Below are 16,203 nucleotides of genomic sequence, written 5' to 3' on the forward strand. Positions count from 1 at the left end.
TCACCACCACTGCAGCAGGAAGTGGCTGAAGTTCAGGCTTCTCAGCAACTGAGAGGCTCAATAATTATTGTAGACACCCTGAGCTTCCATAAAAAACTGAGAACGTTGAATATGGAGGATTTGAAAGGTTTTATATAGCTGTTGGAAAGAACATTGAAAGCACGTGTACACACGGGAACGCCGCAGCTCAATGACACCTCAGCATCTGGAAAAAGAGTGAAAACTCGGCTGACGTGAACTTTGAGCGCTGCTCAGGTTGAGAAGGGTCCTCCTCCAGGTGACCTTGGGTCAACGAGTTCTGACCACGATCTTTCTGATGATGAGCCACGCGCGCTGGTCTGCAGTCACGCGTATCCGTAGACAGGAAGAGGCGGAGCTGTAGTCTTTGTCCAGCTCGTTCCGCTCAAACCTGCCGTTCTTGAACGTCCCGACAGACTGGAACTCTCCACAGCTTTTTCCTGTGGGGGTGGTAATAACCTCATGGCCGATCTCGACCTGACCCGACTCCAGCAGGTCTCGTCCCTCCGTCCCCGTTTCTACGACTATACTGGTGAATACTGCTGGAACGTCCAGGACCGCAGCCCAGAAGTTTCCTTTCTTTATGGAATTTGACCAAAAGAATTCCCCTGCATTGTCCCAGGCGCGCCTCGGCGCGTTGTCCCGGTAGATGGACATATCAGTGAAAACATCGGCATTAGGATTGGGGTTGAGGTCCTCTCGGAAGTTCTTGTCCTTTAAATGATTGTGTTTACCATCAAAGGAAGAGAAGGTCCCCATGTGTTGGAACAGTGACGGTTTGAAGATGATGGTTTCCTTCTGAGTCATAAGCTCCCGGAAGTGGGACATCAACCAGTCGCAGGGCATTTCCTGGTAGAACAGGAAAAGGAAGCGCGCCAGAAGAGGAGCATCCACAGATTTGTAGAGTTTCCCAATGTAGCCGAGAACTGAGAATTCAATCACTGTCCAGGTGGTCATCTTGGCCTCCTGCTCCTCAGTCCTCCTCCTGATGTGGGTGAAGAAGTTGTTTGCACAGGAAACATCATCCTCCAGTTGGAGGTAGTAATGACTGAGCCCAGCACTGTAGTTGATGAGGAAGGAGTAATCCACGTTCTGCTTGGAGCGGAAGGTCACCCTAGTTGGAGCATCGTTGTAGTTCCTCTTCAGACCTGCACGAGAGCCAAAAAGACTTACGTCAACGTCACAGCTCCAATCAGCGCCCATCTGTGGGACCACACTGGAACAGCACCTTGGAGAGGAGGGTAGAAATGCTGAGGAACATGGAGCACCAGCAGGTGGCCCTCTTCCAGCTCAGAGGGAAATCTACTCGTGATCTCCTTCACTGTAGCTTCTCTCCAGCTGGCATCAAAATCTGCGAGCAGCAGGACCACCACCATGGATGCCCGCTCTTCAGGAGAAGACTTGGAGATGATGGACTGCAGAGTGGACAAGAGGTACGTCCCGTGAAGCCTCCTCACGGATGAGATCCCAACTGCCAGATACCCTGTAAACATCAGAGAAGCCTCGTGTCTGCGTGCACGCCGGTGTTCAGCTAGCAACCCCGCTTAGCTCAGGATGAGGGAAGCTTCACCTCAGACCAAACCAGAGAGACTTTAGCTCAGAAGTGGTCTCACTCGGTCTGCAGGTCAACACACCAACTGTTGGGATTTAAATGTGCGCTCAGACCTGAAGACAAGTGTTTGTGAGCGCACCTGCTGTGTATGAACGGCCAGAAGAGGCGTCGGATTTTCCTTATTGGTGCAAGTGAGAGCAGGAGCAGGAAGTAGAACTTTAAGATGTGAACATCAATAAAAGCATAAACCAACATTTCGACTCACTCTTTTGGTTGGATGGTGTTCCAGCCAGCAGCTGGTAGGAGACATTGAGAGGCAGATAATTTTGACTCTCGACCCAGGACAGCTGAGGGGCCAGCTTCACTGGTCTCACATTCAGCTTCTTCAGAACGCTTTCTGAAGGTTCCACAAAGTCCTGCAAAGCAAGCAAACACGCACACACCCACACACACACCCACACACACACAATAACCAAAAGCGAAAGCCCGTGCATTTAGGACTGTTGGAGTGATGTTGTTGGAGTGATATGCTGGTATAACAAGCTGGTATACCAGGATAACAAGCAATTTCACGGATGTGTGTGTGTGTGTGTGTGTGTGTGTGTGTCTTACATTTTTGATTAAATCTGAAGGGACAAGGAAGTAAAAGCCTCCAAAGAGAAGCACAATGGCCAAAATAGTCGCCTTCTTTATAAAACGCATTTTTCTCTACTGCGCGCGCACACACACACACACACACACACACACACACACACACACACAGAGGAAGTTATATTTGGGCGTAGCTCACTTGGAAAAAGTAACAGTAAATATTTAATCAACACTTAGAGCAGTCTTAAAAGTTTAAACAGATTACAGTTTTATATATACAGTTTATATTGATATAAAGAGGCAAAATTATCTGCCTCCTCCTCCCTCAACCTCACTGTGCCCCCTGTCTACCTCAGGACCATGGGGGCCAGAGCTTTCAGTCGCTCTGCTCCTCACCTTTGGAACTCCTTACCACCAGACATTCGAAATATCGACTCTCTCCCCGTATTTAAATCAAACCTCAAAACACACCTTTTTCGTCTGGCTTACTCACTGCACCCCCCTTAATTGTTTTCTTTGTTTAGGTTTATGATTATATGTTGCTCTGTTGATCTTATGTATGTATGTATGTTTCACCTACTATTTTCTTTTTTTTTGTTGTAATTGGTGCTATTATTGCAACTATTATTGAAATCTTAACTGTGAAGCTGACCTTTGATTTTAAATTGTAAATAGTGTTTAACTGTTGCATAGATGTACTGTAAAGTGACCTTGGGTGTCTTGAAAGGCGCTTTGAAATAAAATCTATTATTATTATTATTATTAATATTGTGTCTATTAAAATAATACTTTTATTATAATATAATAGTTTGGTTATTCTATCACTGTTTACCTAGTTATGCATTTATTTCCTGATCTCATTAAACACAACACTGAAATACATGAGTGCAGTTCTGAATAATTAATAATCAAAACTGATTATTACACACACACACACGCACACACACACACACGCACACACACACACACACGCACACGCACACACACGCACACGCACACGCACACACACGCACACACACACGCACACACGCACACACACACACACACACAAACCAGCTCCACCACTTCCTGGCAACAACCCCCAGGCTGTTGTGAAGACCACGTTTCCACTCGGCCTGTCAGACTGCGTTCCTCAGCCAGTAACACTAGAAGCTCCTTTTACTTCTTTCACGATGAACTAAAGGATTAAAACCTAACACCTAAAAACAAGAGCAAAGAAAAAGTCAGAACATTTCTAAAGTCCCTCCAGCTGACCAGTTCACTGTGAGTCTGATGGTTAAACGTTTGACGGTTCACTGTGTTTGGACCACGGAGGACTGATCAGGATAATACAGCAGGAAGCTTCTCAGCAGCATCGACCATCAGGTTCTGATGCCTGTAAGACCCAGAGAAGGTCCCTGAAGTGTAACCCTTCCCTCCCACTGCTCCCAGTTAACCTAATAGCATCAGTTAGTACTTTCAGGACCTTCACCACCATCCTTCTCTTCTTCCACAGGGTTCCTCTCTAGTCTTAGATCCAGCTTCTTCATCTCGCCTCTCTGTAAGCTCACCCCCTCCTAGTTCCTCTCCTTCACACTCATCTATGCTGACCTTCACCTTAAGGACAGACATCCACTTCTCCAGGTTGTCCCCCACCTCTCCGGGTTCTCCCAGACCTCTCCGGGTTCTCCCAGACCTCTCCGGGTTCTCCCCCGCCTCTCCAGGTTCTCCTCCGCCTCTCCGGGTTCTCCTCCACCTCTCCGGGTTCTCCCCCACCTCTCCGGGTTCTCACCCACCTCTCCGGGTTCTCCTCCACCTCTCCGGGTTCTCCACCACCTCTCCGGGTTCTCCCAGACCTCTCCGGGTTCTCCCAGACCTCTCCGGGTCCTCCCCCACCTCTCCGGGTTCTCCACCACCTCTCCAGGTTCTCCACCACCTCTCCAGGTTCTCCCAGACCTCTCCAGGTCCTCCCCCACCTCTCCAGGTTCTCCCAGACCTCTCCAGGTTCTCCCCCACCTCTCCAGGTTCTCCCAGACCTCTCCAGGTTCTCCCAGACCTCTCCAGGTTCTCTTCCTTGTCTCCAGGTTCTCCCCCACCTCTCCAGGTTCTCCTCCTCCTCTCCACGCTCAACTCAACGAGTTGAAAGGACAGATGAGTTTGGATAAAATTAACGCTCTTCGTCAGCATTTGGAGGCTCAACAAGCAGCTTTCACACGACCATGTACCGACAGAGAGAATATTACGCAAGTTTTGTGGTGAGTGAATTAACAGCCACGAAGCTGAAACCTCACGCCGAAGGAGAGTTCGTGAACGCGCCTCGTAGCCGCCGCTGAGGCGCTCGCGCCGGACAACGTAAAATTGTTTCAAAGCGTGAATTTCTTTTCGTGAATAACTACTGAACTGAGACATATATTGTTATGATTCCAGTGGCTAACGGTATGTTTTTATGGTCAAGGAATCTAAATATGTAGTCAAAGTATATGTGGGACTAATATTTATGGTGGAAATCACAATATGCCAGGAATTGTTGCGCTTGGCGGAGGTCTGCGCTCTCCGAGTGATTTCTAGTTGTTATTATTATTGTCTTTATCTTTCTTTCTTTTCATTTATTTTCTTGATTATCTTGTTGTATTGCAGTTTTTGTGAGTAGAGGCCTCGAACAGGCCCTTAGGGGTCTCTTGCCTCAACTCTGCACCTCTTTATTTTGTATGATGAAAACATATTTTACTTGTTTGTCATTTTATTCTATTTTTTTGGTGATTTTATATGCATGTGTGCTAAATAAATAATTCAAACTCAAATGCAGCAATCATGAGACTTAGTAACACAGTGGTTATAGACTTTTCTTTGTCTTTTTTTGCATCCCTAGGTATGTGTTCATAATAGTATGGCCCTCGGAGGACTTTATAAAAATTGAAATGGCCCTCGATATGAAAAAGGTTCCCCACTCCTGGTGTAGAGGGACGGTCGGTGCTGGTGGAGCCTTTCAGGGCAGAAATCATTCTGTCCTCACGTCTGTTTCTCTGCCTGTCTGTCTCTCTAAAGTCTACACATTCAAAGACCCCAAGCAGACAGGAAGATCCATTCGTGCAGCTCCTTTAGCATCAGAAGTGAAACCGGTTAGATGCTTCTCTGACTGCTCTGGAAGTTAGAAAATAAATAAAACCTCGCAAACCAGTAAGAGGTTCTTGAAGCCAACGGGGGGTTGTGATATTTACACAAGCCTCTTTGTCCTCAAAAATAAATCCGATTATTCTGAGAGTGAATCCGATCGGGATGTTTCTGTGAAAGTCATTTAGATCATTTCTGAATTTGCGACCTTCAGCGAGGAACCAGGGAAATCTGGTCGAAAACATCGAATCTGAATTAATTGGCGGAACTTGGAAGCTGAAGCGGTTTCTTCCACTTTCTGGCTGATAGAAGGGAAACACGAATCAAATAATAAACCCGCCAAACTTACCGCATTCACAATGTTAAAGCTGCATCGTCGTTCCTCTGATAGCGTTTCTGCGCGACCTCACCTTTTATGAGGCGTCACGTGACCGCGGGCAGGTAAACCATTACCTGTTGACGACGGTTGGTCCACACCCGGATGAGCCAGGAACGCTTGTTACATGTGAAACAAGGGTCAGGGTTCCCAGCCCAGGCTGAAGCTGCTGCTGAAGCCAAAACCGAACCTGCTCAGGTGAAACGGATCCAGCTGGTGGCTCCGCCCACCGGCACGAGCCCAATACCGACGGGAAGTCCAAATGAGAGAGACACGAGAGCGACTTTAGCCGAGTCGGTTTTAATCTTCTTCGTCTCACACTCTTCCTCACGCACACTCTCACGCACAGTTATGGTAATAGATAAACGCTGACAGAAACCTGGAGCCTCGTATTAGTCAGCACGCGCTTCGAGCTGCCCCTGAGGGAGGGGGCACACTTCTGACACCTGTGGCGGCTCCCAGATGATGGAGCGACCGGAGGAAGCCACCTTGTGGTGGAGCCACGTTAACGTTCTGGTGCCTCGGCGTGGGGGGGGGGTAGTTCACCTTCTGGGTCTGAAGAACCCGGATCAGCGAGCTCAGAACTGTGAGAGCAGCACTGGTGCTACAGGTGGGACCGGAAGCTGCTCCGGTTCAGATGAAAATTCATTTTTTAATCTGCAACAACAGGATTTGAAACGTTTCCATTCTTTTGCAGCGCCCAGCATCACCAACATCTGGCGTCTCCTCTTTCTCTTCCTTCCTGGAGTCCTTCGTCAGTCAAACACTCCAGGGCTTTACTCCCCCTGTGAGGACACTGTCTGCAGGACGGTGGTCAGAATGGAGAAAAAGCCTTTCAGAGCTTCGTCATCGGGCGGCTGCTGCCTCAGAGTCACCCGAACCTCCTCCTCCGGCTCAGCCCCGCCCTCCTTCTGGGTCTCTCCAGGCCACAGCAGCTCCCCCAGGACCAGCGTGTGGCCAGCGTGTGCTCGCTGCGTGTGTGTGTACAGGTACACTCTCCAGGGGAGTGTGTGTGGTGGTGTGAAGGCCAGCATCTGGATGTTGAGCAGCTGCAGGGCTGCCTGCAGGTTGTGCGGCGAGCAGAGCGGCACCACGGCGCTCCGGATCAGCTCCTCCAGGCAAAGGTGCTCCTCCTCTCTCCTCCCAGCATCTAGCAACAGCAAAGACCGTGACGTGATCCTTTCTCCAACATCTCCAACATCAACAGAGACTCAAGACTTTACTTTGACCGGGAGGGAGACGCTGCAGCCGCAGCCACGTGCGCTCAAACTCTTCGGGGGTGAGAGTCGGGGATGACGACAGGCTGAGACCGGTCCCCACCCCGGGAGGCTGGACGGCAGCTGGGCCGCCTGAACACTGAGATTCCTTCCTCCAGTCTGAGGATGAGAAAGGGCCATAAAAGAGAGCAAGAGACCCCCCCAGGTTCACTGTCCACCTGACTGACCTGGCTCCATGTGGGAGGACAGTGACTCTGGGAGGTCTCGGCTGGTCTTGGCCTCACAGGGGACACATCGAGGGCTTTCTCTGCTCGCTGGCTCCGCCTCAGCGGCGCCGTCCTGCCTCAGAGGCTCCAGAGTGTTGAAATAAGGGGCCCACTGGCTGACGGGCTCAGCAGGGCGGCCGATCAGGACCCCCAGCGAGGGGTCGGACCTCCGACCCAGGAGGATCTTCCTTGTCTCTTCTATCCCACAATGCAACAGGCGGTAGTAGAGGCGCGCCTGATCGTGAACACACGTGTCCGTCTCCTCCTCTGGAAAACAAGACACACACGTCGTTGTGCTTCTGCCTGTGAGGACGTTCGGAACAGAGTGGGTCACCAGGCTCCTGCCCGCGACCCTGACCCACACACACACACACACACACACACACCTATGCAGTAGTGCAGCAGCCTCCCGAGCATGTCCTGCATCTCTGCAGGCCGACACAGGAAGAGTCTGCAGGCCGATGTCAGCAGCTCCATTTTGACTCCCACAGACGCTTCGCTCCTCACGCCATCGATGAACACCTCCAGGGTGTAGGGGGCGCCGGCCACCTGCTCCCCGTACATGCCCAGCAGCCACAGTAAAGCCTGTCTGCCCTGGAGGGAAGAGGCATTGCGACTCGTTACAGTTCCCATGGTGTTTCAGCCCTAAACAACAGGTTGCCATGACAACAGATGCAGGTTTGTGCTGGACTGAGCCGGAATTCAGAGCTTTTGCTCTCAGATCTAAAGCTGGGAATGAATGAATGAAACAGCAGCGTTTCCTCTGAGCTTTGCTTCTCTACCTGAAAAAGGCATCAGGAGAATATTTTGGTTTGCAAATTAGAAATAAAAACTGGGTGCTGGGCTTGGTTGTAAGCAGCATCAGTACTTTTGCACTCTCATGTTCTTCTTCTCCTGTCAACATTCCTCAACACTCAAAATCTACATACAATAGCATTTAAAGATAACACTAATAACAACAATAACAATAATTCTTCTCACACCAGGACAGACTGAAACTGAGCTTTCCTTCATAACGTTCCATTTAATCAGCAGCTCTGGCAGCTTCTGGACCCCCTGATTTGTTTGAGGTGATCTTAGGTCATCTATGGAGGACGACTGGTCAGAAGACAAGATTCATCTGCTGTCAACATAATGAGTCCTACTGGGACCTGCAGGTCACACCAGTGCTGAAGCTCCTCAGGAAGAACCTCTGGATAGATGAAAGGATGGTCCTTTACGATGGAGAGGTTCTTCAACAATATCTTCTAACCAAACCTCACCACTGGGTTATCACCTCCTCGTTGGAGCCATTTTTCTGGCACTGTGAACCTTTAACCTTTATTTATGGGGTAAATAATGGCACTAGAACATCAGCAGCATCACGGACTGTAACAGGAAGTCGAAGAGTCTAAATCCATAACAAAGACTCATGACTCAACGTTGAATCAACGTTGTGCTCCTCAGGACTAATCTGTCAGGATGGCTCTGACCTGGCTGTCCTGCAGCGTCTCCTCGCAGGCCTCCAGAGCCAAACACACCGTGTGACTGTTCTGAGGACAGACCCAGACCAGGTCACGCATGGTCTGCACCACAGCTGGGGACAGGAACACAGGAAGGGTCAAGGTCACCAGGCGCTGAGGCCTCATTCTCCACCGATCACGTGAAGGTATGTGAAGGTTTTACCAGAGGTGATGTGTTCCTGCTTCAGAACCAGCAGACCAGTGAGGATCTCCAGGCAGCGGTCGCTGTAGCTCCGCCCAACACGACCTGAACGGGAGTTTAGGCCACCGAGATGAAAGATTTCAGATCTTTAAAGCTGAACTCAGGACAAAATGAGATCAATCTTGTGGTAAAAGAATAAAGCCGAGGGCCACATGAGGTTTGGACCGAAGCACAACTTCAAGGAGTTGCTGGAGGCTGCAGTGAGAAGGTCGAGCTTCTCCGACCAACATCAACAAACATCTTCCACTCGTCTTTTGGGTGAGAGGAGAACATCTGAGGAGAGAACAGAGGTCCGGTGCTTCTGCACTGAAGCTCCTGGTTGCTGTGGAGAACGTGCACCAACACGTGTCGCTTTAATTGGAACAGATCAGAAACCAAGAACCAAGTCCAGGCTGCAGAAATAATCCTGTCCCTTATTGGCTGATACGTTCAGCTCAAAGGTCACGTTTTAGTGACCTTTAGTGGAAAATTTAGTTCTGCTGGTGACCAAAATGTGGAAAAGACAACTGAACGCAGACGTGACTGGTTTTAGTCCAGAAAAGTCATTTCACTAGCAAAGTGAGGACATTTGCCTGGTCCTGCCAGCTCCAGGGTGTGTTTGAGGGTTGAGGTGTCCTCATAAAGACAGAAGAACAAAGGTGTGTGTACCTATAGCTGAGACTGCAGCCTGGGCCGTCTCAGCGTTGACGTCGGTGCAGTAACCTTTCAGCTCATCCAGGATCAAGCCAACGTTGTCATCATTGACCAGCTCCACCAGCACCTGAACACATCACAGTAACAACCAGGTGAAGCAGATTTCCACCTCTATTCTTCATTTCCTTTGCATCCTGGCTGATGTGACGTGGAAAAGTTCTCCCACCAGATTCTTATATCAACAAGCCTGACTGGTAACTTCACCCCTTCGTGAGCAGAAATTAATCATCTCGTGCTTTCATCAATTTACTTCTGAAAATGCTCTTAAACACACATTAAACATCGTTTTAAATCTTCCTCAACTTGTCATTTTCAGCTGGAAATTTCAGGTCAGAAATGAGTTGAAAGGAAAGTGCTGGCTGTCGGGACTCACCTGCATCTTCCTCTGCTTCATGTAGGCCGGCTCAGCGTAGCCGCAGAAGAAGCGTTTGTAGTGCGCCCCCATCAGGCCAGGCAGAGAGCGCAGCAGCAGCTGCTCAAAGGGAGGAAGGAACGGGTGAAAGATCCAACAGCCCGTAACACACCGGCATGAACCCGTGGATGTTTCATGAGTCTAAATGGATGTGCAGAGGTTTGTGGCTCACCTGAATGTGGCAGAGGGCGGTGAAGCGCATCTCTCTGGACACGCTCCCACAGGCAGCCAGCAGCGGCCCCCGCGCCCTCTCCAGAGCTGCCAGACAGACGGGAGGCAGCCCTGAGCAGAGGTGGAGGAAAAGGCTGAGGGTGGCGGCCATGACCGTCGGCTGATGGCTGACCAGCGACGCGTCCAGCAGGGACAAGATGTCAAAGAGTTCCTCCTCCGATTGGGGACGGTAATGCTGGAGAATCCTCAGCACCTCACACTGGCCCCACACATCCGTCTCCTTCAGCCTGGGATGACCCAGCAGAGAAGGTGTGGTGGATTTAAATCACAGGGAATCATCACATCTGTGGTCGGCAGACAGGCTCAACCTTCACTGACTGCTGGAGACTGTTCCTGCCTCATCAGGTAAAATCTTTTATCAGCAACATCACAACTATTAAGGAAATGCACCAGGGGTTTGGAACTTTTGGCTGAATTAACTCATCTTTCCCTGCCATCATGAGCTGCACACCCACGGGATCGTTCACCAGATTAACCTGTTGAGGAGGTGATGTGCGATTGGTTTGTTAATAGCAACCCCTCCCTCCTCCTTCAGGATCTCCTCCAGAGCTCGGAGGCAGTTGACCATCACCACAGGGTCCGGGTCCCTCAGCAGGCTGTAGAGCTCGTTCACCACTGCGGCATCTGGAACAATTACATTGCAACTGTGGTGACTCAAAACTCGCTGTATGAAACCAAACTAGATGTGAGTGTAATGAAAGTGATAAAGGGGCTGATAAAGGTTGGGGTTTGTATCCCACCGATCTCAGAGTTTGGTTGCAGATTGTGAAGCTTTGCCCAGCCGAGCACAGCGACCCGTCTCACACAGGCCGCTCGGTCTCTCAGACCTGCTGTCAGAGGCTTCTCCACATACTCCACCAGACTGGGTAACCTGGGAACACACACACACACACACCAGCTACAGGCCCTGGGAGGTTTGGACAGTAATGGAGGTGAGCAGCAACCACACCTGAGGTTGCTCATGTTCCTCAGGGCCAGGCTGCGGACCATAGGGTTGGGATCCTGGCAGTCCTTCCTCAGCGTGTTGATGACCAGCAGGGACAGCTCTGGATTTAAAGTCGCGTAGGAACAAAGGAAGACGTAGACCAGTTTTTTCTGAACAATATCCACTGAGGCGCAGGCTTTAACCATCTCGGAGAAGAGGCCCGACACATCAACGCCCTGTGACATCGCTCTGGTGGGGCAACAGGGAGAGAATTAATGTGCAGTTCTTTTCAAATTTAAATTACTCAAACTTATATAGTAACAAAATCAAGTTTAAAAGAAATCCTGGTAAAATATTCCAACTCTGAGTATATTTAATAAAACATCAATTTAAAAAGAAACAATGGCTTTAGAAAAACTTTAGGTTATACACTGACTGTCTTTCATTTAACGTGGGACTTTTACTTGTCTCTGACTACAATTTGGGGAAACTGGACCATTCTTTTACCCCTGTCGACTCTTAACAAGCCACTGGCAGGTGAGAAACGTGATCATTCCCATCAAGAGGAATAAAAATATGCTACTTTGTGAAGCGTTAGTGGGCCGGCTGTTAATCGTGAGTGAGACAGAGACCTGATGACTTTGAGGACAGTGTTTCTGTATCTCAGCTGGTCAGACTGGACATTAGGGTTGGACAGGGCTCTCCTCAGCTCCCTCACGGCCTCCTCGTTGCCCAGATAAGGCATGGTGTCCGCGCACGGTCCCGGAGCCGCCGGAGCTGCCACAATACACGTATGGGACAGATATGGACGGCGGTTTGTAAGACGTTAGTTTACTCCATAAAACTACACCCGATAAAAGCATTCAAGAGCAAAACGATGAACGCACCACAGAAATACACGCAAATGCCTCAAGGACTAGTCGTGTCTCTAAAATCGATGTCGTTTAACAGCAAAATCAAACATCATGACAGTATTGTTGACATCGGCTACTTCCGCATTTCTTCTTCTGCATATTGCGCTCGTCTATACTGCGACCTGGCGGTGACCGGTGGTATTACACGGTAGCCTCACGGTGCCAGGATCCATCCCGGGCAGCTCAAAATTCGGCTGCTTCATTTAAAGCTCAGTGTCACTACATGTCATCTTAAAAATCACACTATTTAATACAGTTCAATACTGCACATTTATTGTATATGTAGATGAGCACTTGCAACGAGATACAGTCAATCGATTTAAAATATTAAGGCAATAATTGCAAATGGGAAGAAAATCATTAACAATTTCTCTGTAATGTAAAGAAGCAGTTCCAACACTGTGACTTAATGAGTTGATTTTATTGTGAACAGCAGTAAATCTACAAAGAGTCAGCTGTGGATCTCCACCATCACGCGTCTCGCCATGATCCGAAGGCACACATCCGCTCCGCCCGACCCCGTCGGCTGGGGTTTGCAGACAGAACATCATTAGAGGAAGCAAGTGAGACTCGGTGCTGGACATCCAGGCGCCTGACAGAAGAACGTATTTCTGAACACCACCCTGACCGTAGACAGGAAGCTGCTCAAGCCTTCCTGTGAGCCCGGAGGGGGCGGAGCCAGAAATCAGGGCTGAATTTCATTCGTTAATGGGGGGTGTTGACATTATTCCCCGGAAAGTGTCGACGGAACAGCAGCCACGACCGTCCCGTCACACGTAAGCGTTTGGAATGTTTTCTCTTAATTATTAAAGTTTCCCTATCATTTTTGGCATTTATTATTATTCGATTACGCCTCAACACAATGGACAACGTACACACACACACACACTCACACACACTATGATAGGTTGGGACTGGGAGCAGGGCTGTTCTCCTGATTGGCAACTTGACTCCCCCGGGGTGGGACCTCGATGATGCGGGGTTTGTCAATGATGCGAGCGCGTCGGTCGCCCTTCTCCACGATTCCAATGATCCAGGCTCCACCGGCGGGCCCCTGCCCTCCAGCGTTGGGGCTCTTCATCTCTGCACAGAACTTGGCCGCCTGCTCTCTGGGCAGACTCACCAACAGCCCACCTGAGCAGGACATGAGAGGACGAGGGTCAGCCCAAACCTGCTTTATGAGTCAAGATCTGGGAAACATTTCTCATCCGTCTCAGGTCTCCTACCCGACGTCTCGGATGACGTCCCCTGAACGAGGTTGAACAAGTTCCCGCAGGCTTTGCTGACGGCAGCCATCTTGGCGATGATGGGCAGGTTATGAATGACGAACGCCACCTCGCTGCATTGCTGCTTGGCCAGGTTGTTGGCGTGGCCGAGCAGCCCAAAACCCGTCACATCCGTGGCAGCGTGGGCCTGGTACTTGTGCATGAGAGCAGCCGCTACACACACACACACACGCACACGTACACGGAGCACATTTATTAGACAATTAGCCTGAGTTTTATCACCTGTAACTGACTGACGTACCTGTGCGATTCAGCGTTGCCATGGAGAACATGGCTTCCTGATAAGCCTCTTTAACTTCCTCTTTGGTGATGACCAGTTTGATCTTGTTCCAACGCTCAGGCTGTGATATAAAACAAAAAGTCGATGACAACATGTTTGATCTTCATCCTCTCAGTTAAAAATGCTGAAGTTGAACATTTTACATCTTCAAAATAAATAAATAAATTCCCTAAAGTGATGAGTGTCAGCTTGTTAAAGATGATCCGCACCCAGCCCATTAACGAGTGTTTAAACCGAGCAGCGACTGACCTGATCGAGCCACTGGTGAGCATTCACGGCCACCTGTGTTCCCAGCGGCTTGGTCAGAACCAGGACGTCACCTGGGACGGCGCCGTCTGGCCTGGAAAATAATATTCATGTGATATTCATCGACTCTTTCAAGCCTGAACGTGGAAAGATCGGAACAGATGTTCGAAAGTGGATGGATTTTTGACTCAAACAGATCGTAGCTTCACCAAGGGCGGAAACATCGCCCCCTAGCGGCGCGGCGGGCGTGGTGCATTCTGTAATTCTTAATGAGCAACTTTTATTGACTCACATGATGAACTCGTTAGGCTGGCAGACAACTGAGGCCACGCCCCCTATAATAATCCAGGGGTTAATGACCGTCTGGCCTCCCGTAACAGACGTTCCTCCCTCCTCTGCAGCGTCACGAAAGCCCCGAATCATCAGCGGCATCACGCGCTCGCGGTCCTGTGATGCACATGTAGACAATTAGAAAACACGAGGAGATCTTTGCTCGTGGCCACGAGGCGTCGTGCTGCTTCTACCTTCTCATTCATCTTCTGGCTGAGGCTCAGCAGCATCAGCATGTTGTCACACTCCGTGATGCCCATGGCGTAGAGGTCGCTGAGCACGTTAGCACACGCTATCCTGCCCTGTCACATCAAGGATTCCAGTCACATTTACACATTTCAACCCTTGAGAAGAAAATGGTGGAGCCTTGATGGACATGTAGGCTCCTCCACGTGCACGTGATGCGGACACACGCTCACTTCCCCCTACCAGGAGTGGGGAGACATCCACACGCTCACCATCATATAAGGGTCCTCCACCAGCGGGTAGAAGAAGTCTGTAGTCTGGACCAATGACAGTCCTCCGTGTCTCAATGGGATCACACAGGAGTCCATCCCCACACCTGGAAACAGCACAAACTGGTTATACTGGGACAGAGAGGATCAGTAACTGGTTATACTGGGACAGGGAGGGTCAGTAACTGGTTATACTGGGACAGAGGGGGTCAATGACTGGTTATACTGGGACAGAGGGGATAAATGACTGGTTATACTGGGACAGGGAGGGTCAATGACTGGTTATACTGGGACAGAGGGGTCAATGACTGGTTATACTGGGACAGAGGGGGTCAATGACTGGTTATACTGGGACAGAGGGGGTCAATGACTGGTTATACTGGGACAGAATACAGTAATAACTGGCAACAGATGAAGGCTGCTCCAGTGCAGAACATTAGGGGGCTGCGGGGTTCAGAGTCACTTTCTACTTTCAATTTACTCCAAACTTCTGGTACTTTTTATACCTTTACCTTTCCAACATTCGGCTCTTCTAGAACTTAAACCGATTAAAGGCTTCTCCATCGAAAGCACTGCGTAATCAGGAGTTTGATCTTTGAACCTAAACGATTAAAAGATTCGATTTTGCTGAATCATGCCTGTAGTCCGATTATGTGCCCCGTGATTCTCTCAACACTCTCGCAGTTGTTTAACATTGGTGGAAACCATAAATTATAGAATACAAAACGTCAAAGTAGCGCTTCTAAATGACTGTGAAATCCAGTTGTTACGGGTTATTAAACTCGGACCGTGTTAATTCGCCATTAGCTGTCACTCGAGCTGCCATCTGGCATGTTAGCATTTTAGCTGGCTAGCTAGGAGACGCTAAAGGGTTCGAGAGAGGATTTTAATCAACGCTAATGCTAACGTAGCTAACTTTGTATGAACTCTCACCGAGTCGAGGACCGGGCAACTGCTGGACGAAGTCCGACGCTTCGTCTCCGGCCTTCCCGGTTCCATCGGCCTGGTCCGCCTCCAGTCCCGACAGGAGTTTGAGCAGAACCTCCTGCGGGACTTTGCAGCCTCATCCCTTCAGGTCCGAGAAGGCTGTGAGACGGAAGCCGCGCTCCAAGCCGTGGTCCTCGGGTTTAAACTGCGTGTATCCTGGCAGAAAGCAAGCGTCGGAGCCCACAGCCTCTGCCGGGAGAGGCGGGGACGTCGTGCCCGACATGACTAGCGCTCAAACGCACAATGGCAACGGTCATCCCGGGTGCGCATAAAAGCCGGAAGCTGGCGGTTTGAACCTAGGGCAGCTTCCGGTCGAACCCTTCAAAATAAACGTGTTAAAATGAAGAAATTCGATTTTCGAAGTGCTCGGAACTCTGCCAAAATAAAGAAAAACGAACTTCACTGACCGAAAGAGAGAAAACTCATCTTAAAAGCAGACAGATACGACTAAAGACTAAAGTTTTTATTATAAATGTTTAAAAACATCCTGCGTTTTATGTTTTACTCGACGCTTTCACAGGAGTTTAACGGGCGAATGTGACGAATGTGTTAAAATAAGAAAAAGAAGCGGTCCTTTATTAAAACTCATCAAACTGTTTTTTTTATTTTTATATATAACTTTCTGAAGAA

At 49.5% G+C, this 16,203-nt stretch overlaps 3 protein-coding genes across 5 annotated transcripts; all 3 read right to left on the reverse strand.

Moving 5' to 3' along the window:
* Nucleotides 1–112: 112 nt before the first annotated feature.
* On the reverse strand, nt 113–5,782 carry LOC105418847 (alpha-1,3-mannosyl-glycoprotein 4-beta-N-acetylglucosaminyltransferase C-like). The gene is made up of 5 exons (XM_029833160.1): nt 5,601–5,782; nt 2,183–2,281; nt 1,836–1,986; nt 1,247–1,501; nt 113–1,166 (listed from the first exon to the last, which is right to left on the reverse strand). The coding sequence occupies exons 2-5, from the start codon at nt 2,270–2,272 to the stop codon at nt 289–291; spliced, it is 1,374 nt and encodes a 457-aa protein (XP_029689020.1). The 5' UTR covers nt 2,273–2,281; nt 5,601–5,782; the 3' UTR covers nt 113–288.
* A 129-nt stretch (nt 5,783–5,911) lies between these two features.
* On the reverse strand, nt 5,912–12,101 carry ap4b1 (adaptor related protein complex 4 subunit beta 1). 3 transcript variants are annotated; one of them, XM_029833159.1, is made up of 16 exons: nt 11,963–12,101; nt 11,708–11,852; nt 11,100–11,324; nt 10,891–11,021; nt 10,627–10,774; nt 10,092–10,377; nt 9,881–9,979; nt 9,463–9,574; nt 8,776–8,859; nt 8,583–8,686; nt 8,275–8,302; nt 8,119–8,195; nt 7,497–7,704; nt 7,072–7,377; nt 6,851–7,003; nt 5,912–6,777 (listed from the first exon to the last, which is right to left on the reverse strand). In XM_029833159.1, the coding sequence occupies exons 2-16, from the start codon at nt 11,818–11,820 to the stop codon at nt 6,404–6,406; spliced, it is 2,448 nt and encodes an 815-aa protein (XP_029689019.1). In that variant the 5' UTR covers nt 11,821–11,852; nt 11,963–12,101; the 3' UTR covers nt 5,912–6,403. The 3 variants fall into 3 exon arrangements, with proteins under 3 accessions (XP_029689019.1, XP_029689018.1, XP_011618067.2); XM_029833158.1 differs by having other exon boundaries at nt 11,708–12,092; XM_011619765.2 differs by lacking the exons at nt 8,119–8,195; nt 8,275–8,302 and having other exon boundaries at nt 11,708–12,091.
* A 288-nt stretch (nt 12,102–12,389) lies between these two features.
* On the reverse strand, nt 12,390–15,846 carry sephs3 (selenophosphate synthetase 3). Its single transcript, XM_003978449.3, has 8 exons — nt 15,520–15,846; nt 14,590–14,693; nt 14,326–14,433; nt 14,094–14,248; nt 13,805–13,895; nt 13,517–13,616; nt 13,216–13,428; nt 12,390–13,123 (listed from the first exon to the last, which is right to left on the reverse strand). The coding sequence occupies exons 2-8, from the start codon at nt 14,683–14,685 to the stop codon at nt 12,888–12,890; spliced, it is 999 nt and encodes a 332-aa protein (XP_003978498.3). The 5' UTR covers nt 14,686–14,693; nt 15,520–15,846; the 3' UTR covers nt 12,390–12,887.
* Nucleotides 15,847–16,203: the final 357 nt, after the last annotated feature.

This window comes from Takifugu rubripes, chromosome 3, assembly GCF_901000725.2.
Source record: "Takifugu rubripes chromosome 3, fTakRub1.2, whole genome shotgun sequence".
NCBI classification, from domain to species: Eukaryota; Metazoa; Chordata; class Actinopteri; order Tetraodontiformes; family Tetraodontidae; genus Takifugu; species Takifugu rubripes.

What these genes read in the sequence shown, in the direction of transcription:
- ap4b1 (XM_029833159.1), bottom strand. Translation starts at nt 11,820, where the DNA reads ATGCCTTATCTGGGCAACGAGGAGGCCGTGAGGGAGCTGAGGAGAGCC. An exon ending in AGGAACATGAGCAACCTCAG is followed by an intron (nt 11,022 to 11,099) that starts GTGTGGTTGCTG and finishes GTGTGTTCCCAG; the next exon opens with GTTACCCAGTCTGGTGGAGT. An exon ending in GCGTCTCCCTCCCGGTCAAA is followed by an intron (nt 6,778 to 6,850) that starts GTAAAGTCTTGA and finishes TGCTGTTGCTAG; the next exon opens with ATGCTGGGAGGAGAGAGGAG.
- sephs3 (XM_003978449.3), bottom strand. Translation starts at nt 14,685, where the DNA reads ATGGACTCCTGTGTGATCCCATTGAGACACGGAGGACTGTCATTGGTC. An exon ending in CTCACCAGTGGCTCGATCAG is followed by an intron (nt 13,617 to 13,804) that starts GTCAGTCGCTGC and finishes TTTATATCACAG; the next exon opens with CCTGAGCGTTGGAACAAGAT. An exon ending in GGCAACGCTGAATCGCACAG is followed by an intron (nt 13,429 to 13,516) that starts GTACGTCAGTCA and finishes GTGTGTGTGTAG; the next exon opens with CGGCTGCTCTCATGCACAAG.
- LOC105418847 (XM_029833160.1), bottom strand. Translation starts at nt 2,272, where the DNA reads ATGCGTTTTATAAAGAAGGCGACTATTTTGGCCATTGTGCTTCTCTTT. An exon ending in CTTCAGATTTAATCAAAAAT is followed by an intron (nt 1,987 to 2,182) that starts GTAAGACACACA and finishes CTTGCTTTGCAG; the next exon opens with GACTTTGTGGAACCTTCAGA. An exon ending in TTTCTACCCTCCTCTCCAAG is followed by an intron (nt 1,167 to 1,246) that starts GTGCTGTTCCAG and finishes GCTCTCGTGCAG; the next exon opens with GTCTGAAGAGGAACTACAAC.